This window comes from Rhopilema esculentum, chromosome 7 (genome assembly GCF_057945365.1).
Source record: "Rhopilema esculentum isolate cy_ngs chromosome 7, ASM5794536v1, whole genome shotgun sequence".
Lineage (NCBI taxonomy): Eukaryota > Metazoa > Cnidaria > Scyphozoa > Rhizostomeae > Rhizostomatidae > Rhopilema > Rhopilema esculentum.
The window spans coordinates 8,090,854-8,109,430 of NC_142821.1; the positions used below are offsets into that span (position 1 = coordinate 8,090,854).

Genomic DNA, 18,577 nt, shown 5'->3' on the forward strand with positions numbered 1-18,577 from the left:
CACTGTGTCTTTTGAGAAGCCGCCACACTGCCAGCCATTGAACTAGGGCAGGTCTCGGCGAGGAAGCACGCGTTTAAGTACAACTCTAACGCACTTATATATCAGATCAGACCCCACAAAAGGGGCCTTACTTATATTTTGAAGTATGGAGAAGAAGTTGAGTGCCAAAAAGAAGGCGAAATCACAGGTGAAACGTGAAGAAATGGCGACGAAAGAGGACGAGAACTGTCTTGAAAGCCAGACATCGATCGAGACAGCAGAGGATAGGGAAAATTCACAACTCAAATCGAAGAAAAGCCGCAAAAGAAAGATATCGTTTGAGGAAGATGTTATTGATGGTTTCCTTATGGTTTCATACGCGACTTTAGAAGATCTAGAGGTATGATACTTCAATTCCTTTTTGTGCTCGATTTTGGTAAAATCATTTAGGGGCGACAAGGCAACGCATATCTATTATCCTATTTGATCGAGGACCTATCTTGTAACGTGTATAGAATTGACCGATTCTACTTAAATCACACGATACTGCATCGATACAGCATTGATTATTCGATAAACTCTGCTGATATTGCCTAAACAAATTTCATGAGATTGGAACAGTTTGTTCCTGTGACCGAGGAAGGAATTAACACAAATATTTAAATCGTTATAGTTTTTAAGGGCTTTAAGCAGCGAAGTCCTTAGAATTCATCAGACTAGCATAAGTCCGGCAAGATCGCTTTGCCGCAGCTTGTCTTTCTTCTTGACGTGCGAAATACTAGGATTTGATTTCACAAACTTGCGGCGACACTGTACGTGGATGTGAGATGCGAGAATCGACAGGGATTCCCTCGCGAGGTTCAGAGGTGTTGCTAAATCCTTGAAACTCGCGGCTCTCTGTATCACATTGCTATTATTGTTGCTTTAATGCAAACAAAACTTAAACCTCGCCTTTCACGATTTAATGGCCAAGGAAAGCCTTACATTTCAGCACCGTCGCTGGAGTCAACACGCAGATGGTCGTTTACCCAGATTTCATTTAGATCTTTTAACCTTCCTTGTCAAAATTAGCGAATGACTTAATTTACTTTTTCACGCAGAATGTGATAGTGTGAATTACGGAGCTGTTTATTGTTAGTCCGGCATGGTTAACGGCAATTGGAATGGCCCGCGGGAGTCCTTCCCCCTTTCTGTATTGACCGACAGATCAACAGGCATTCTATTCAAAGCTAAGCAAAAGTTCCTGCTGCTACCAACTTACATTAAATAATTCAATCAGAAGTTTCACACATTATATTCTCATAAGTCACCTAACATTTAAAGCTTGTACCTCTTGATCTTTCAACGTTAGACGGTCCTTTGGGTTTAAACCAGCTATAATAGACAATTTTCTCCAATCGATTCGGCTGATAAGCAACGAATTTACTGGAGAAACTTCTTAACAAATAGAGTTCTTTATTAGCCAGTTCTTTGGTAAGCAAATCAATAAAAAAAAAACAATAAACTTTTGTGGAATAAATTCGATCCACAAACATTGTGTTTACACAACGTACAATAAATCGTTTTTCCACTGTAAAACATTTTATAAATGCCACACTCGAGCGACTCTTAATCGACTTGTTCAACACAATCCGCAATTTTAGAAGTTGGTAGGGACGAGGCGACAGGTGAACAAACATACTATGGCACCATGGCCGAATTAATCGTTTACTACAGATTGGTAGCTTCAATCAGGTAAAAGGCAATATACTGTTATATCCCAAGCTATTGTTATAAATTGTAAAATATGTCAGAAAACTTTTCCCTGTTGTGAAATCTTTCACGTTATCAGAGAATTCCACTGTCAATAATTTACGCGACTCAAGGCAAGCGCGAATGAATGTCGCGTGAAGTTTCGCTAGAGTTTGCAATCAACAGGTCGTAATGGGCTTTGGTCATAACATCAAACAGATTTCATTTGCAATCTGGTAATTTACAATCAAATTAATGATGTGCAGTAATAGAAAAAATATTTTGCAGTATCTGCCATGGAATCGTCAAGTTATGGCTTTTGGCTAATTAAATTTTAAACAAAAGTTTAGTAGAATCTTTCAAAAGACTAGATAAATATCTCTATAAAAAAGCAACTTATCTGGTTGCTTATTCAAGCACGACAAGAATATGAAATTTTATCTAGAATCTATTGAATTGGCATTCTAATTCATATGATCGCTTCAGCTCTCAAGTGGATCGTGTTGTATAGGTTTCTCAAATAAATGCGAACTCTAGCAAGGGGCGGGGGAGGGTTTTCCAACAATTTAAGATATTGAGAATATAATTACGGTAAGAAAAAACTGATAAATCTTTTTGTCTGGAGTGTTGCAGACAAAACGAGAAAAAGATTCTTTAGTAGACAATTCAACAAGGAAGAAGCTTTTTTATAAGAATTGCTGGATTTTTTCTGATCGTCAGTATTGTTAAAAATTTGATTTTGAGCATAAAATTGCTCTTAGATTAGATCACCTTTGCTACTGGCTTTCTCCATGACGAAAACCTATTTGAAAACGAAACATACTCACTTCTAAAGGACAAGCTTTATGTATTTTACTCAAACTTTTTGCATAAAAGTCACGCTTGTCTTGTGTGATTAAAGATCTACTAAAGACAAAAAGTAAAACTGTTGTTGAAATTCAAGCCTGGCTGTTATTCTAACTTAATTCTTAACTTTCATGAATTTCAATACTCTCAACACCAATGAAATTTGTTCTGTTAATAAAATGTTTTGGCCAAATATTCCAAGCATATTTTGCCCACTTGCCTATCCTTGAAGTTTATTTTGAAGATAATTATCATCACGTTTGGTTGGTTCAAGGATGCGGTAATGGCATAACAGAATTTTTGAGAGCAAAAGTTTGGGTTATCTGCTTAATTGTTATCACAACATTGAAAAACTAGATGAATTTCCCTCATGCAATGAGTTGATTGGTTCTGTGCAAAGTAATCCTGTTTGTAGTATGGTCTGTCCAGTCTCTAGTTTACAACAGTTCTGTTATTATGACAGTATTATTGAAAGCACTACTGAAATATTTGCCTCCAGAAATCCTTTTGAAAGCTTTCTCTTCAACAATCTGAAATCCAAAAACTTTGGTAAAATTGAATGTGTTTGTTAGCCCACAAGTCACTACTTTGTAAGCTTTTGTATGTTAACACTGGCAGGTTGGTTTTTAAATTTTATAATCAAAGCAGTTTCTTTAGAATCTAGTTCTTGCCATTTCTAGACTTCCATACATTTCACATGATTAAGTTGTAGATATTGTTAGATCGTGTTAAGTTGTAGATTGATGCACATTACCCCAATCTGGGTAACTAACCAATTTTATTTGTAGCCAAACTGAGTTATCAATGCGTTAAATTTTGTGGCTTCGTCCTTCATAATTAAAACACATTGGTATTCAAGCCATTATTATCAATTTAATTGTTTCGCTTTTAAGTCTTCAAGCAGGTTACACTACCTCGTCATTCAATTGAATAACAGGAAAGATTTTCGTAATGCTGCTGAACAGCCTGATTATAGATACAACCTGCCAAAATTTCCTCTACATTGTTGTTTATACTCACAAAGTATTGCAGTTAGCGGTGACTGGAGTTTACAGACCTTAAATTCTCTAAAGAGTTCAAATTAAATCTGCCTGTTTGCTTTAATTCTTATAAAATTAACCAATCAAATATATCAGATGAGTTTTCAAAGTTTTCAAAAAGCAGTTATTGAATTTTCAATTTACTGAATACCCAATTCAGAACTTCTTCTTGTCAGCAATCAACAACCAAAAAGAGTTGATTTTATTTTTGGTTTGGCATCTGTTGGCCCAATGCAAAGGTTTATTTGCCGTGAAGGCTTAATGTTCTATGCTGTATTTAAGGAGGCCTGTGTTGTTCAGAGATACGCCAGTTGGGAAGACAAACTCGAGCATTTGTTTGTATAAACAACAAGTAAAAGCAACCTGCACTATTTATGCTTAAATTCATTCACAGTTTTACTATTTGTGACTAAGCTTTCAAGCAGAACGGATGAAATTTTACAATTAACTGTAAATCTAAAAGTTATTATATGTGCTTTGTCTGGATCTTAGCGTGTTTGAGTTTACAAAAGGATAATTTTGCCTTGTAAATGTTGTCAATTTTTGTTGCTATTGGTTTGCAAAACCCATTAAGTGATGAATTACTTTTTTGAATATTTCAGAAATCACTCAGCCTCTGAGTAATTTTCAACACCCGAACCTTTGTTAATTTCAGAAGAAAGGTGTATGTGGGGCTTGTCGTATTGTGGGGCTTAAACTGTCTAGAGAACGGCGGAAATTATTTCTCAAGGACCCTCTTCTTGTATTTTGACACAGTCCCACCTTTTGTGAGATAATTTTTCTAAAGCAAATGATTTTCATTTTGTGACGTAAGGCCAGTATTGTTGTCTAACTAAAGGTGTATTCAATAAGGAAATGCGCAGGTAAGATCCTACCTGAGTTTACAGATAAGTAGAGATTCTATATTTGGAACAGACAATGATTCATCCACCACAAAAGGTACAGTTCTTTAGCAGTACAGATATGAATACTGCGAATCGATGCACAACGAGGTGTCAAAATATTGGTATTTGGTTCATTTTGGGTTAAGGTGTGTAGGGATGTTTCAATTGAAGAATGAAAGGTATTTGTGGAGTTTGTAGGGAAAAGGAATTCTGGGAATGTAGATGAATTGAAATACTAAAGATTACAGGGAAATTTTGAATCGGCTCCTTATAAGCATCTGTGAAAACCTGATGGCCCAGTTGTGTTTGACGCATATTTGCCCATATTCCAGAATTTTAGACCCTCCCCTTGGATAGTATACTGAGTTTAAACAAGCAATTATATGCAAATGAAGAGTTATTTAATCGAAAATGTTATAATTGGAGAAATTAGGTAGAACATAGCCTCATCATTTGCTTTAAGTCCCCTTCAATAATGTTGTTATCGCCATTTATACGAAAAAAATTGTTGGAGCAATTAAGTGAATTTTGTATCGCTAATCTCACCCCATAATCTTCCCGTTAGATAACTTTGATACTGTAATGTGCATTTACGTCAATCGCAGACCAGAATTGCGATAAATCTCGCTTTATATATTCAGGTTAACGCTCTATTGATAAGAACGCAACCCACCAGACAGACGCACACTTGACGTTTATACAGAGGCTATACTAATATGGTCGACAAAAGTTGTCTGTTCCACGCCTCGTCTGAAGCCTTGTACGAACATCATTAAAAGCGAAAAAATCGAGCGAAAATTTCAAATTCTTTTGCTAGACGAATGTGCAGTTTCATTCATTTAACGCCTCCCTCATTCCATGACACTAAGAGCCCCCCCCCCCCCCGGCTTAAGAATCTCCAATTTTTTTAAAGAACAACACAACAGGATCATTAACTGTTCAACTAGTAAAGTTTTATAAGAAATTCAGCAATGCCTGGTTCTTCTTGCTGAAAAGTGGAACAAAATCTCGAAAACTGATGCAAAACCCGCGTATACTTCACAAGAATGTTACTTCTTATTGCATTGCCTCAGACAACGAAACGCCGTAAGACTATACCAGATTGAGGTGCCCTAAATATTTTGACTAGTGTCTTGAGTTGTATGAAGACCGTAAAGTAGTAGTTTATGTGTGGAGTTGTTTACCCATAAACATCGTTCTGTGTTTTTAATTCCACACTTATTAGTAACCAACCTTTGATGTTAAATTCGGTATTTCAATCGACAACAATACCTTTGTTTTGCATCAGCCCTCGGGGTTTCCGACTACTTAATTCATAAAGGGCAATGCGGGTGATTTGCGGTTGATGGAATTAGGCCCTTCGCGTCCATGACTTCTTTTCTTAACGATTAAATATTCCATTCTCTTTATGTGTTGCGAGGCGAACCATTACTGTTTTACTCAAAAATTAGGCTACGCTTACAAAAAGGAAACATCAAACATATTTGGTTGGGCCTTTTTCAGTTTGAGTTCCCGTCACAGCTGCATCGCTCTCATCTCCATTTGACCTTAAAGACCTATTAAACTCTTTGTATACCTGATGTAAACACATCACCAATTACGCTGAACGCTCATATTAAGATTTATTGAGAGCCAAATTTTGTCAGGCGACGTATTCAAGGTAGTGTTTATGCTTGTCGTGTCTGTAAGGCGAGTCTTCACCAGCTGAAATCGCCAATTTCGCTCGCACACATCACCGGCGGGGAAGTGTATAAACAATTTCAGCCTCCTTTGTCTGTCAAAGTACTTTTCTTTAAAACAAAATCAGATTAAAGACTTGAACAGTTAGGTTTCACGACTTTGACACTGTATAAGAGCTATCAGTTAAAGAATAACATAATCTATAAAAAACGTTTGTCTAGATGTTATTAACAGTTTCGGCTTTGCAAATTAATGTCTGATTGCAAGAAGCACGTTCATTGTGTTAGCAGACAGGTTACTCAAAGGCTCCACCCAGTTGGAAAAGATGTACCTTACTCTATCTTGTTCATGATGGGAGCTAGCAATTTGCCTTGGTTTTTAAAAATAATGCATTGAAATGTCACCTAACATTCGTACATTGTGTGAAACGCCCTTTGTATAGTGACAAAAGCGGACACAGCACAAAGCATTTTTATGCTGACTTTAGGCCCGTAGCAAAAATAGCTTCTCATCTCACCTCCTCCACCCTCAACCCTTTGCTAAGGTGCTGCAAGGCGTATGTCTACCAGATCTTCAGGACGTTGTAACTGTAAAATTGTTTATGTTTAATTTTCAAAGTTACAAACATAACTTAGAAGTGTTTGATCAGGATAAGCGCTCGTTTAGTGAGCGGTATTGTTGAGAAATTCTTCCACCTTAGTTAAGCAGGCCCTACCAACCAGAGCCTCAAGAAGCAACATCAAATCATGTTTATGTTGCTGCGAAACCGTCTTTTGCAAGGCTGTGTTTTGTCACCACACATTTCTCTGTAATTGAAATATTTTTCATTTGCTTTATTTTGACTCCACTGATTTTGATCACCGTTTTTCCAAAATATCATTCACACAAACGGCTTACAATTTGTTGATAGCTTTTTTGATCTTCAGCATTAATCACCAATCACCCGTCATTGTCATAAATCATTGTCAATTACCAGTCACTATGATCAACGATCATCAATATTAATCATAACCAATCATTAGTCATCACCAATAATGGTAATCACAATCATTATCAGAAATTAATAATCATCTGAAGTGAACTACAAAGCTTAGCGTTTTCTTATATAACTACTTTTCAAATTAGAAACTCGTTTGAAGTTGTTAGTGAGCGGCAGATGTTGTCTGTTCATTTGATTCTTATCATCTTCGCTGTCCGCATATCAATTGAAGATTAAGACTTCATGGTCATTCTCCTCAGCTATGGCACTCGAGTCAGATGATAGCGCATTTCATTAATACTGTAGCATCTCTTCTTCTCTCAACATAAGCAGGGTGATGACAATATACGCAGTTATCCTTGTTTGAAGTTATTAATCGTGCTTTTGAAAATATTTTGGAAATTAATGATAAAATTTGGTTTGTTTGTGGTAACGTTTAAAGTATTGGTAGGTTATCTGACAATCTATGTTTTTGATCCAATGCGATCCGAATGCCATGATCATATCTATGGCAAGTCTTTCTTGGTAAGGAAGCAGTTTACCCATCCAAATCATAGTTGACGACTTTTTCGTTCTCTACGAACTAATTGTTCTTATTTGTTTACTTAGTTTTGGTCCTATGTTTTATGTTGGTTTTTCGTGTATACTAATGTTCAAGCCGATATATGCAAAATGCCTTTGCCAAATATAAAACTGTTATACAGCTCAAAGCCTTTAAGCTTAATGGAAAAATGATATTGTACTTTTTGCTTTATTGACAATATCAGTTTTCTTTGAGTAAAGTTGACAATTTCGAGAAAAGCAAACTTAACACGAGGTGGCGTGGACGGCCTGTTCTTAATCCTGCTGTAGTTGTTGTTGTTGCTAGCGTAGTGACGCCATGAAAAATTTGATGTTTACCAGGCCTAAGCAATATTCTTTTGACCATGCTCGATAGCCAAGGCAAAAATCTGGTGCATTGAAGAACAGGGCAAACCCTTCGATTACAATTGTTTTTGATTCCAAAACTCACTTCAGCAGATGGTTCTTTCAAAGATAAATGAGTGAAGTGCAAAAATACCCGCTTCAAATTGCTTTTAAATTTGCATGGCGAGTGAAGTTGCCCAGTGCATAGGTTAGCAAATGTTGGTTGGGTTGCAAAGAGGTTAGTTTTTAACCCTTGTGGCAGAACTAAGTAATTGCCTAACATATCTGCTAAAGAGGTCGGTCCATTGACACCAAAGAAGCTGTAAAATAAGCTCATTGAAGTAATATTTGCTTGCGAACGGGTGTCAGCCATTATTTGTATAAATAAGCAAACAACTGCATTGCGCCTTGAGGCTGTTGCCAGCAATTGCCGATTTGTGAAACGATTTCCAGGTTTTATTTCCAACGATATCTTAGTGGAATGGAAGGTTTTGCGTGCGGTTGTGACCGTTTTCTGTCATTTCATTGCATAAGTCGATATTCTTAATACATCTTGAAAATCATCGAGCAATGACTTACGTTAATGCTAGCATAGTTTCGTGTCCGTATGCCAGCTATTAGTAAAATCCACATCAAGATGTTGTTTGAAGATTTTAACCAAACTGCACGATGGTTTATTTGTCCAGGAAGTGCCGGTCTGTTTTGAATTCGGCGAGGTGGGACCCGCGTCTAGTATACGAGATGTACATTACTGGGAATAGGTTTTCCTTTTCAGATTTCATATCCTGCTATGTTCATATCTACGTGTGCATTCTTGTGTCATGATATTGGGCGCGAAACCGACCTCATCCCCTTTTGCCTCGCTTCAGGAAACCAGATTCTCCTGTGTTCGCTGAGAGTTTCTTTCGCCCAGTCGGCCAAATCCAGAGTTGTACGTCTTTGAACAGTAGGTTGTTTCAATGCCATTGGTTCTGAACTAAGATGTTTGTTTCTTATTGTTTGAACTGTGTATGAGTATAAGTACGAGAAGAGTACAGCTTGTAAGAATGTTGCAAGACACATGATCTGTTGTGAAATGAATACAAAGCTTCACTGCCATCTTAAGCTAGCAGGGCCAACTACACTTCTTACACTACCAACCCCTTTTACTAGCAACCCCTTTACTAACAACCCCTTTACTAGCAACTCCTTTACTAGCAACCCCTTTTACTAGTAGCCCCTTTGCTGGCAACCCCTTTACTAGCAACCCCTTTTACTAGTAGCCCCTTTGCTGGCAACCCCTTTACTAGCAACTCCTTTACTAGCAACCCCTTTTACTAGTAACCCCTTTACTAGCAACCCTTTTACTAGTAACCCTTTTACTAGTAATCCCTTTACTAGCAACCCCTTTACTTGCATGCCAGTACTCGTGCTGAAAATATATATTACCAAGAAACCCATTTCCTTTAATATTAAAACCGGTTTATTTGGTTTTTATAATACTTTTGTTATGCTTGATAAGCCATGGTTGAACATAGTTTAAACAACGCGACTCTTGAAGATTAATTTAATAGAAGCCTATATTGCAAGTGAAAACTAAGACATTAACATAAAAATTTTTATTTCTTACGACAAAAGATTACTGTTGAGAAACTCCCAAGAAGCTCAAAATTTGATATTTGCGGGGCCAAATATCACGCAAAGTAGCTCTTTGGCACTGATCCCGAGGTTAATTTTTTTAAAAAAATTCGTGTATCCGGAGAAAGTGAAAGTTTGTGATTTAGGTTTTACATCAACAATGTTCTGCTAGATAACCCCCAACGCTGCTTCTAGAGGTACAGCAACAATGAAGCATTAATATGATTAGATCAACTTAGAAATAATTATTTAACAAACAGTAAGGTTTTAACGCTGTAATCCTGCCGAGAGAGTATTATGGTCTGGCCATTTCGCATTTCTCTGCAGATTCACTGAAAACCAGTCTCATCAATCGGCCACTTTGACTTGAGCTTTTAACTAACTTATTTATAACGTAGAAGAAATTTGTTAGCACGCCCACGACTTATCGATGGTAAGCACTGATAATTTAGTTTCAGCAAAAGATATCAAGAAAAGCCACACGGGGATTTTTATTCTAGAGGTCATATTAGTTTCACCTGCCAGTGTCAGATTCTCGTCCATATACATTTATGTCTGAATTTATCTGAAGTTTGTTCCTCTTGTCGCTAACATGTTCCAGCAAAACTAATAACTTCGAAATTTTAAGCTTGTCTTTGTGGGAATGGCTTTGCACTCTTGTTATTGTCATTCAAATAGGATTTTCGTTTAGGCTAATATATTTAAAGACAAGTGTGGCGCAGATCGTTATCAAATTTATAGCTTCGGAGCAGTAATACGCGGACTAGAAGAACGCGGACTTGTTTACTTTCGGAGCAGTGATTGTTTAGCGAATGAACATCTGAAAACAACTTTGAACAGTATATGTACGGTATTTTGAGTTTTATATGCGGGTCAAGTTTTTCATGCGAAAATTAACTTAATCGAAAGTAGACGCAACTTTAAATGCACGAAATTACACCTCATTCGTTACTTTGCATCTAATGTAGCTCATAGTCAAATAATTGGAAACATAACTTTATTCGTGCTTCAGTTTAAAGGACCGTTTTCTCAATCTACAATGAAAATAGATGCTCTCTGTCACCAGCCTTCGTAGCATGATCCCGAGACGGAGTCACAAGTACGTTGTTTGTTGCGGTGTGCAGCATCACTCCCAAGTAATCATAGGTCGATCCACTCAAGTGACTGGCAAACGAAACAACAGCGGCTGTTTGCCAAAATAACAGTCAAATCATAGTGCATTGAAAAGAGAATTTGCAGCAGAACAGATGCTCATAGTTTTTGAGAGCCAAGAATAAATGACTTTGCTGAATCGTTTGAGCGATTTTTTAACCAAAGATCTCAATGACATTCCTTATCAGCACAAATAATTTCTATCATTTTTAATAGATTTTTTCTGCTATCCGCTTCCAATTTATTCCATATTCACCACATAGAGATTAGGATGTTTAAATATTTACGACTAAAACATAGCCAGTGTTCTCCGCGGATTTTTAAATCTAAGTCCGCGACAATGATGCGGTGCTCAGGTCGTCATCATCAGGAAGATTTTGGTGATCCGAAGATGGAAAACAAGTTTGAGGATGCGAAATTTGACTAATCCCAGTTTTCTTGTCGTTTGAATCAGTTTTCGATGGTTTCCTTGTTCAGTCACTGCTCATAATTCCAACAGCTGTTTCTCTCAAAATATAACTTTCTCATAATTCCTATTTTTATTACCATCATTAATTTTATTGTTGTATTGTTTTTATGTCATGATGATTATGATTATTTATTGATTATCACCTATCTTCTTTATAAGTCGCCATTATCAGCCGTTTATCGTTCAATCAGCAATCAGCAATCATCAATTAGAGCGAGGCGTGGATCACTCTTCCCAGAATGCATATAAAATTTTTTAAAAACAGGATTGTTTCGAAAACAAAAACATTTTTGCCAAAGACGGACGAAATTTTCTTGGAATATCCAATTTTTTGGAAATTTTCAAGTTTTTCAATTTTCAATGATTCATCAATTAATCCTAAAAAGAATTCTACATAAATACATTGCAGCTTGTGCAAACAAACGTTACTTCGTTGCGTTCTTTGAGTGTAGCCTCGAAGATAAATATCCATTCTAGAAGCAAAATAACTCAATTTCTGAAGCTTTGAATTTCCCTCGATTAATTTCCTGTTTCTGAATTTATGATGATTTTGTTTTAACCTACAGAAACATGAATAGTTTAGAATTGCTAATCATTTGCGACTGGGATGAAAACTGTACCCAACGCTAGTTACGTTACCAATTTAAATGCTGTTTAACACAGGAATGATATTGTATTAGATATCTATTGACTTTGGTGTGTGATATTGTTGAGAATCGCAATGCAAATTAGCCCGGGCAAAGAAAGGCATTACCAAAAGCTAGACAGGTGGCTGCTTGAATATTGAAATCAAACAAGCGTTTTAATTAAAACGAAATTGTTTGAGGTCACAAAGCTTCCTTTAGAAGCACAATGTTCTTTAGTATCCTTGACCTAGCTATAACAGAACTTATGTTTTTTGTGATTGGTTTCAGATTTTATTAAAAACCGTCTTATGCCAGGGCCTGTTTATATTGAGAAAATCACTTCATCTTTCAGCCTATGACCTAACAGATGAGATTCTACCCTCCTATAGCATCAACTGTATTTTTTTTCTTGGGTTTATATGGAAAACGAGCCAACCCGGTTAGGTATGATCCCACTGCATGAGAGGTCGGGTGAAGCTGAAAGGTGGATAGAATTTTCATATACACGCCTTCAAATTTCGTCCCACTTGTCAGCACACAGGCTGGGAGGTGGGATGATTTTCTTCATACGCAGTTATAAGGTGGGATAGAATCTGCATGTAAACATTTGATGATTTCATCCCACCTGCAAGATGATGGGCCCTTGGTCTCTTTGATCTGAAATTCAACACTGCGTTATATTTGCTTTTTGAGAATATAATTTGAACGATTTTTGCTTCACCCGAGGCTTTCGGAGTTCGATGCTTTGTAGTTCGTGACGATTTGATCTGCCAACGTCATTTTTTGCAACTAATTTAAATAAGCCTATTAATTGGCACCTGCTTGTCTTTCTTCAAAATCTTAGTGCCTTGTCTATTAACTTTTATATTGATAAACTGATTCAAAATGTTTCTATATTCGTATTGACCAAAAATGGCTTTTCAGTTCTGCAATCAGGTTTAACAGAATTCCTCCGTCAAGAGTCCGATGTGTGACCTTTTGTTGTTACTGTGAATTTGGCTAGTTTGTAAATAGTTCATTTGGTTACTTGTGGTTGAATAAATGCTTATCTCGAAAAGCCACATCTCTGTTTTGTGGATTTGTCAATCCTATCATCACAAACAGGAATTAACTCAAGATATACCTGCCTATTTAATTATTTTTTTACAAACTTATTTCTTGTACCTTTGTCAGTTGAAAGTAGCCAACATGCGTTCATGTTTTTAGATTGTTTATACACTCCCATGACGAGCGTGTGGTGGGCTCCGTATTGTTGTTTTAGTTCTTTGCGAGACCCTACTATTCCTTAACCAATTGTTTATTTACCCTACAGGCTGACGGTCCATTGAAGCCAGGGGCTATCTTTTCTAATAACGACGAACCTACAACACCAACAACGACTTTCACTCCCATGAAGAAGAGGCGAGATGTAAAATCCAATACGAGGAAGACACTCAATGGCGTTGAGTCACAGAAGAACAAGAAAGGTGCTACATTGCCTAGAAAACCCAAATCTGTCAAGGCGGAGAAGTCAAAGCAAAAAACGAAAAAAGCCAAGGATGATACTGTGAGTTGAATTCAAATGTAATCAAATCATTCAAGGTTTTCAATTTAAAATGAATATGACGATAATTCCAAATTAAATATCGACTAGGCCAAATTTATTTAGGGCCTCTCGATAGGATTTCCTCTCATCTTTTGTTGTACAATTAATAATCTCAAAGAGTGCGCAATCATTTTTCAATCTTTCAAACGTGAAAGATTAGAGCTCTGTTGGCTAATCCTAGATCGTAAAAGACAATTAGATTTACTGATGTAATCGCACTCGCAGTTTTTGCATTCGCAGTCATGCACTAGCGTTAATGCGACAGCCTAAAATTAGTGAACGTTATCTAAACCAGAAGTGCCCTTCGTAAACAAGCATGGGAAAGATTTCCATCTTTGGTATACGTTTTGTCAATTGGAACTAAGAGTCATCTGAATACAATTTAAATTTCCCGTGGATATTCCTCCGTCTTTATTCCTCTTTGAATGTTTTTAGCAAAAGCTGGCCCAACCTGATTGTTTTCCAGAGTTCGATGGCGAGGCAAATTATTCCATTGCTTGAAAGCATCAATCTTCTCTTCATTTTAAATTATTACCTCGTTTCTTGTGGTAACTTGGAACACTTTCGAGGCAATATGAACAGTTAGTCATTTTCGAAAAGGCTTCATAGATCAATTTTTTGTAGCAAGTCCAGATTTCTTAGACCATATTTAAGTATTCAGTACAGGTAAATATATTTTCTCGTCAGGCAACAATAACAAAACCGGAAACGCCTCTTGCTATTATCACCGAGGAAGAAAATAAACCAGTCGAGCTGATTAAGAATGTCCTTGAGAAACGAGAATTTTCAGCCACTCAATCCATTGACAGCTGCACTGAAGTGAAGCCAGATAACTTAATCTCGGTTTCGAACGACATTGAAAAGTCCATAGTGGCCGCAGCAACGACAGCAACAACAGCATCAGACCTGTTTGTTAGCGAGAAGATCGTATCCAAAGTATCAATTGTAAGTAGACCCTTTTGGGTTGTTTGTATTTTCATGTCATTGGAGATAGGGGCCTAAATTTTGTTCCAAAAAGTGTTCCCAAAAGCAGCATTGAAAAGAGTATCGAGGATTCTGTAAAGAAAGTACCTGAACATGAGAATTACCAAAGTTTGTTCAAAAGTTCTTGTTTAAATGTTGAAAGTTCAATAGACAGGTGTTTCAATGCATAGATACGATGTCAGGGTTGTGACATTTCAGAGGAGTACATATTTCAATTGTGGTCCTTTACGTTTAAGCACAAAGTCGCGAGGAATCATTTGGATAGTGTTCATTTTCCAGCGAAATCAACATTTAACCGAGAACCATGGTTCCCATTTTCAAGGAGTCCAAATTTTGAGTTGGATATGTTTTAAAAAAAACGAATCCAAACATCTTTCAAACCCTTCCCCCATCACATGATTCCCTCTGAACAGTGTTTCAATTGCCCCGAAGATCTTATAAGACTTGTGACTATGTGAACTGCCATATGAGGAAGGGGAGCCTGTTCACACAGTGTCTTATTGGGTAGCAACACCGCTATTCTTTGCCGGAGCTTGAGAACAAATGCAGCTGCTGAGCAAAAAAGGTGATCATTAAGGCTTTATTATCAACCGTACGGATCCCCAAAGATCTAGAAGCATGAATATGTCTCGAGAAAAAAATCAATGCAACCCAGATTTGAGAAAACTCTTGGTATATGCCTTTGCTAAAAAAAGATTACACCCGTTTTTGTTAAGTTTATTTTTCTTTTGATGTCATTATGCCATGTCCATTTGCCAGGTTGTCTACACTAGCAAGATTTTCAATTAAACACTTTTTACTCATCAAGTTTTCATGTTCAAGATGGCAAAGGCTTTTGATAAAGTGAACTTGTCAAGGAAAATTGCAATATTTTCAATTTTGAGTACCCAATCTACAAGAGCAAATTACACAGGAAATTCCAATAGAAGAGGTCTAATTGACGAGAAGAAATTGCTGATTTAGATATGACATTACCTAGCAGTGCAATGACATTACCTAGCAGTGCAATGACATTGTTTTCAATTCATTTCGTGTTGGTTACTTTCATCCTCTTTGTACAGTGAAACTATGCAGTGCCCTTTGTATTTTAAATTTTTTCAGCAGTTTCAAGCCTAAGTTACTCGGAACCTTAAAATTTTATCCTACACGTTACAAACGTAAGTTCTAAATGCTTCTTGTTTTCTAAGGTTACAAACAAAGAGTCGACAAAATGCAAGGAAGAAATTCAAGCTTCGCACGCCCCTCGAAGTAAGTGAATCTCAAGATTTTTTAATATATTTTTCCAGTATCCAGGGTCTTTACACAAGAAATTACGCAAAACTCTCCATTTTTGCCACCTGGATGGTCCCAGACACGACATAATTGACACCAAATAAAGCTGAAATTCTCCGGTGTACTTTTCAACATCTGTTTATTAGAAAACCTGACCACAATCCAACAGGTACCTTCTTTCGTTGCCTCTGTCTCCAATCTCCCTAAACCAAATGTAAGTCTTCGACCTCTATTAACATTCATACCCAACCTGGAATGCGCGCTGTAATCTACATTTTTTCACCATCTTACCGGATTACCATAAATCACAAAGACCAACCGGTATTTCTATGATTTGAATTCTTAAAACCCCAACATTGAGCAGCAGTATGATTACTTTCAAACACGCTCATGAAACTTTAATAAGTTACCTGTAACTTTCAATACCGACAATTAGTCTGTTCCAAATGATGTCGTATCGGCGACGAGTACAATCGAGGACATATCGGTGACACGTGTTTCTTGCCTTTAACTCTGTCTGTAAGGAACAATAAGGCCGCCAGTGCTTGCGCTTCGGGGGCTTGGGGAAATGTAGTCAAGAATGAGCTAGGGCTTTGGGGTTAAATTTGATATATAACTACCAGGTTATGCATTATCCTATACCGAATTGGGATTTCTGCGAACCCAGGGATGTTAGTGAAAACTACCCTAGCCCCCTGATCCTGAATCACGGCCGGGTCGTTTTTCTGTCGATTTATACATACCAAAAGGAACTGCGTATTAGACGGTGGGAGGGAAAAAACCTGTTTCATAAGAGTAAGGCATCACAGAGGCAACGCCCGTTTTAGCCCTCGTCCTTTTAAGGCTGACATCGTCCCTTGTAGCTACACAATTCTGTCGTTTTTTGGAGCAACTTCGCTTGCCCGCCCTCAAAATGAACTTTCTTGTTTATTGAACCCAGTTCTGAGTCAACAATTCCACCTCTAGAGTCTGCCAGAACACATGTATTCGAGAACTTTGAAACAGGGATGTAGTTAACAATTTGCGTTTTCTAAATGTAGAAAAAGTTCAGTCTCTCTTGAAAAACCCTAGGTTTGGCAAACCCGCATATGGCACCGTCTCTGCTGATTTGACCGTGTCTCTTCTCAGATTTATTTTGATGGGTAATTCTTTTGCCCTGTGAGTTTAATGACTCTCCAGTTTCTAATACAGGTATTAATCCAATGATGGAATTTGGATTCCTTTGATCATTCAGTATCGTCTTTCCGAGAATTGTGCGAAATCTCTGAAACATATTTAATCTCGAACGATGGTCTTCTGTCAACACTAGGATAAATTCTTTCACAGAAAAGTAAATCGCCTTGTAAGCTATGAGAAAAGCATTTTGAAGCCAGTTCATAAACCCAATCTACGCTTCGGAAGAGCATTAAAGATTCCCCAGGCTAATTGCATCTCAGGTTATTCTTGAAACGCTCAGAGGCAAGCAAAGCAGTCAAATCGCGCCAGCCAAAGTGTAGTACACAGCAGTTGGCGATTTAATGAAGAAACCAACATAACTGACTAATTACATTCAAGAATACGATTATTAGTGTTATACCGAATAGGCTTTCCGTATTAAGGAAATCGTATCACACTAAAGATGTAATCTCATCAATCAAGTTTCAGGGAGTCCGAGCTTTTAAGGCATTGGTCCTGTTATCCCAATTTATATAAAACGTATTGGGGAAAATACATTATGTGGGTCTACGAAGTCTGCCTCGAAAACAGGAGGCCTGTTTTATACTTATATCGTGTCATTTCCAACGAAGTCGTTCTGGGATACTTCATTCTTCCTGCACTGTTTTTTATGTTCTCCTTCGGTACCATTTTCAATCTGAGAAGCTATTTATACAACCTACAGGGCTGTTGCAAATCGCCTGTTTTTTTAATGAAAGTGCATTCGATTCTTCTTTCTTTCCCGAATCATTCGCGAGATGGAAAGAACTTCTAATGCAAATCGAGGCTTGATTATTACGTCATTTCTACGAAGGAGACATTTCCCTGCTCCCAGGCCCCAAAATGAATGTCCTAGCCTACCCTGCGTTCATTAACGTCAGTAAGGCGGTAATTGGAATAAGACAGTCGAGATTTAAAGCAATTCTCCAAGCTCATAAGTTTCTGAAAGCATTTTTTAAAGATTTAAAGAAAATAATAGGTTTATGTAAATATGATCAATTATTTACTACAGTTGTTTATAATCGCAACTGCAGTGCTCAAATCTGAGGTTTCAGAACAACACGCTATGAAATTTGATTACCGTAAGAAAGCCGGTTTTTTAAAGAGTGTTATTGTGATGAGCTAGTCATAACTGGATAAATTTTGTAACCCAGCGTGAAATCATTGTTTGATTTGTGCCTTTTACGATGTCTTGTAAATTCCGTGTTCAAGGTTATCAGGCATCATGTTGTGGCCTTGTGAAAAATAGTAGGTCTTCGTGTGAGTTTTAACGACGCCCAGACGCAAGGTCATCTGGAAGACATGGCTAATAACGCTGGTAGCTCGTCGTTAGCACACGGGCTTAGATATAAAAGCTTGTTACTTTGTACACGGTGCTTAATCATAAATGCCCAGTGATCAATTTAATTGAAATTTTCATCGTATAGATACTTTTAGTTGCATTGAGACTCCTTGTTTTCAGCTCCATTGTAAGTGACAGATTATGAGGCACCCTTAAAGTATGTTTTTACCGTAAATCCCATCCCAACGCGAAAATCCAGTATCCACTTAGATGGCCCTCACCTGATTGGCTCTTTTTGCCTCTGTTGTTTAATCAGCCAACGTCCGATTAAATGAGGTGTTTTGCCAGACT

General features: G+C 37.3%; 1 protein-coding gene across 2 annotated transcripts in view; it reads left to right on the forward strand.

Annotated features, from left to right (window-relative positions):
- Window positions 1-18,577, forward strand: part of LOC135682990 (uncharacterized) — a 27,848-nt gene continuing 9,271 nt past the window's right edge. For both annotated transcript variants that reach the window (XM_065198115.2, XM_065198116.2), the window contains exons 1-4: window positions 1-379; window positions 13,222-13,455; window positions 14,182-14,439; window positions 15,666-15,726. In XM_065198115.2, coding sequence (XP_065054187.2) covers window positions 146-379; window positions 13,222-13,455; window positions 14,182-14,439; window positions 15,666-15,726 — 787 coding nt within the window. In that variant the 5' untranslated portion in view covers window positions 1-145. The remainder of the gene's footprint in view (window positions 380-13,221; window positions 13,456-14,181; window positions 14,440-15,665; window positions 15,727-18,577) is intronic.